Genomic DNA, 2,668 nt, shown 5'->3' on the forward strand with positions numbered 1-2,668 from the left:
AAGATTACTATAGATTTGTTTGTCAAGCTGTATTACAAGCATCTAATTTGTTTCCAGAACCACAGAGAACCAATTTGATACTTTTATATATAAGAATACTTGGGCTTCGCTATTCAGCTTTGAGGAGGAATATTAAGGAGAAAGAAAAGCTCAGGCAGTTTGGAAAAGATATAAAGAAGCAAGTGAAAAAGCTTGTGAAATCAGAAGAGTTTAGATCTTCTCTTGTGATATATGAGGAATATGCCAAACTAGAAGAAATTATGGAGCACTTTGATGATGCAGAAAATGTATATGTTATTGCACTTACAGCTGGAACAGCCACAGGTAATGCACTGGACATTTCAAACCCAAATTTTAGTACTATTATAAGTTTATTTACTGCTTACATCAAACTTCAGATGGATAGAGAAATCAAAACAAGAAGTAACAGATTTATTAACAATATAATCTACTCTCTTTGTTCTTTGGTCAATGATGGGAAATTCACAGTAGGAAATGGTGTCTCAGCTCCAGGTGGAAGCATCTTAAAGGCAAAAAGAAAGCTCTTTGAGATACAAGAATCACACACTAACACTTCATTTGAGACATGCAAAACAAGCAAGGAAAGTGACACAGAAAGGCTACTTGCAAGTAAAGTTATTTTCTTTCTCAGTGTGATACAGTTGCTAACTGTTGGATTCAAACCTGCCTGCTTAATATTTGAAACAATTATTGATAAAATTAATGGCATCTTCAAGGAACCTGTGGAAGTGAAACTAGAAGAAATTACTCTACCCGGTGAACGAAAATCCATAAAAATGGCCAGCTCTAATCAAACTTCAATTCAAGAAAAAAATAGAAAAAAGATGCTTGAAACTCTCTATGAAGATTATCTTTGGTTGATAGACGTTTCTTCGAAGCTGGATAACCTCATCAGAGATGGAAAGATGTCACCTGCTGTCTTAAGACCACTCCTTGCTGATGCTGTAAAAAGTGCCCCAGAAAACCCAAACTTCCTTGTACTACTAGCTCAGAACCAGGTATGGACCCATAGACTTACCTTTAGTACCCTGTGTCATGCGTTTGCAATTCTAGAACCTTTGAAAATGATAGGTGTTATATTTTTTGGTCAAGCCAGAGGTAACCTATTAAGTTAATTTCCAGAACTGGCGAGACCTGCTGTGTGGAATAGACACTCATCCAAGGAAAATCCCTTCCATTTTGACTTTGGTCTCAAAGCTTCTCCCACATCTTCATAAAACACTTGCCCATATTGCCAATACAGAGGAAGGTTAGTATCACTGGCAAATTCTTAGAATGTATCATTCTCTTATTTTTTCATTATGCTTTCTTGGATGTTAATTCATTCTTTACATATGTGTGTGTGTGTGTGTGTGTGTGTGTGTGTGTGTGTGTGTGTGTGTGTGTGTGTATATATGTACTTCCTCTTCTTTTTTCATAATTTTTTATGTGTTAAACATTTGACATTATCTGCAGTGTCCATTTGGAAGCCAGTTGAGCATGCGTATTTGCTGTCCAAATATCAAAAGCTTACAAATGACGCCAATAAATTTTTAACAGAACTGGAGAAAAGGACACTGCAGATAATGCTTATTTATTCTGTTTTCATATCTCTTTACAGTATCATTAAGCTATGGTTTGTTATATACTTGTAGTATAATCTTATAGAAAGTAAAATCTGATACACAGTAAAGTGGCTTGGTTTCTCATACTTTAAGATACAGTGTCAAGAAAAAAATCTTTCACTTTATTAACTCAAAATTGTTCGTCAGGCTCCTTGAGTTGTGGTTATCGTTTGGAAAATGTTTTGGAAACTGCAGTCAGTCGACCACCAGGTAGAAACTGCCCTCTCCTGTGGCGGCTGTATCTCGCACTGGTTGCTAATACACAACCCAAAAAGCTAAAGTCATTGATCTACGCAGCAATATTTCACTGCCCAGGAGTTAAGGTAAGCACATGTAACAGTATAGATTCTCAAAGTCATTTTTTAAGCAATTTAATGTTCTTATTCTGTTCCTGCAACTTCAGCAGTGTTTTGAATTTGTAATACCATCTATTACTATATGTATATATTGATATATGATTGGATTTTGTAATCTTGTAAGTCTCATTGTAATATTCTGTAGTATTTCCTTGAATTTCTTTACATAATGTCCAAAACTTCCCAGTTGTCTTATCAATTATTCAGTATGGTAGTATCATATTCAGATCTTGATAATTGATCTGATGTATTTGATTTGTATTGACAAATTTTTGTTTCTGTTTTGAAGTTTCATTTTGTGTTCCTTCACTTTACATTTCTTTACCTCTTCTGACTATGGAAGAAATCAGGAGTTTACACTCTAGTAAGGTTCTTTGCATGCCGAAAACAATAGCTGTTCAGTTATATTTAAAAGAACATAAATTTTTCTTTGGAATTAGTTTGGGTGTATCTTTTAAATAAGCAGGTAACCATAACACATTCATCCAGGTAGTCCAGTTGCTTCACAGCAATCACATGGCCCAAAATCTGGGCATTAGGCTTATATGAGTAGCCACTCTGCTTGATGTACTGCTTGTAGGCCTGGTGCACACAAACACTCGTGTGTGGTGACAAGACTCTATGCCTCCCCTTTGCAATGTGATTTCTTAGCTACATTTTTGCCTCCCTTGTGTCGTTAATCTTCTT

The 2,668-nt window shown here is 35.5% G+C and overlaps 1 protein-coding gene across 1 annotated transcript in view; it reads left to right on the plus strand.

Moving 5' to 3' along the window:
• The window catches only part of LOC119597368 (nuclear exosome regulator NRDE2-like), a gene marked incomplete at both ends in the record, with an annotated part of 6,597 nt that extends 4,649 nt beyond the window's left edge, over nt 1–1,948 (plus strand). The window contains 4 exon segments of the mRNA XM_037946926.1: nt 1–324; nt 490–1,019; nt 1,144–1,270; nt 1,773–1,948. The exon segment at nt 1–324 is cut by the window's left edge and continues 462 nt beyond it. Coding sequence (XP_037802854.1) covers nt 1–324; nt 490–1,019; nt 1,144–1,270; nt 1,773–1,948 — 1,157 coding nt within the window.
• Between the last annotated feature and the right edge of the window lie 720 nt (nt 1,949–2,668).

This window comes from Penaeus monodon, chromosome 39 (assembly GCF_015228065.2).
Source record: "Penaeus monodon isolate SGIC_2016 chromosome 39, NSTDA_Pmon_1, whole genome shotgun sequence".
Taxonomy (NCBI): domain Eukaryota; kingdom Metazoa; phylum Arthropoda; class Malacostraca; order Decapoda; family Penaeidae; genus Penaeus; species Penaeus monodon.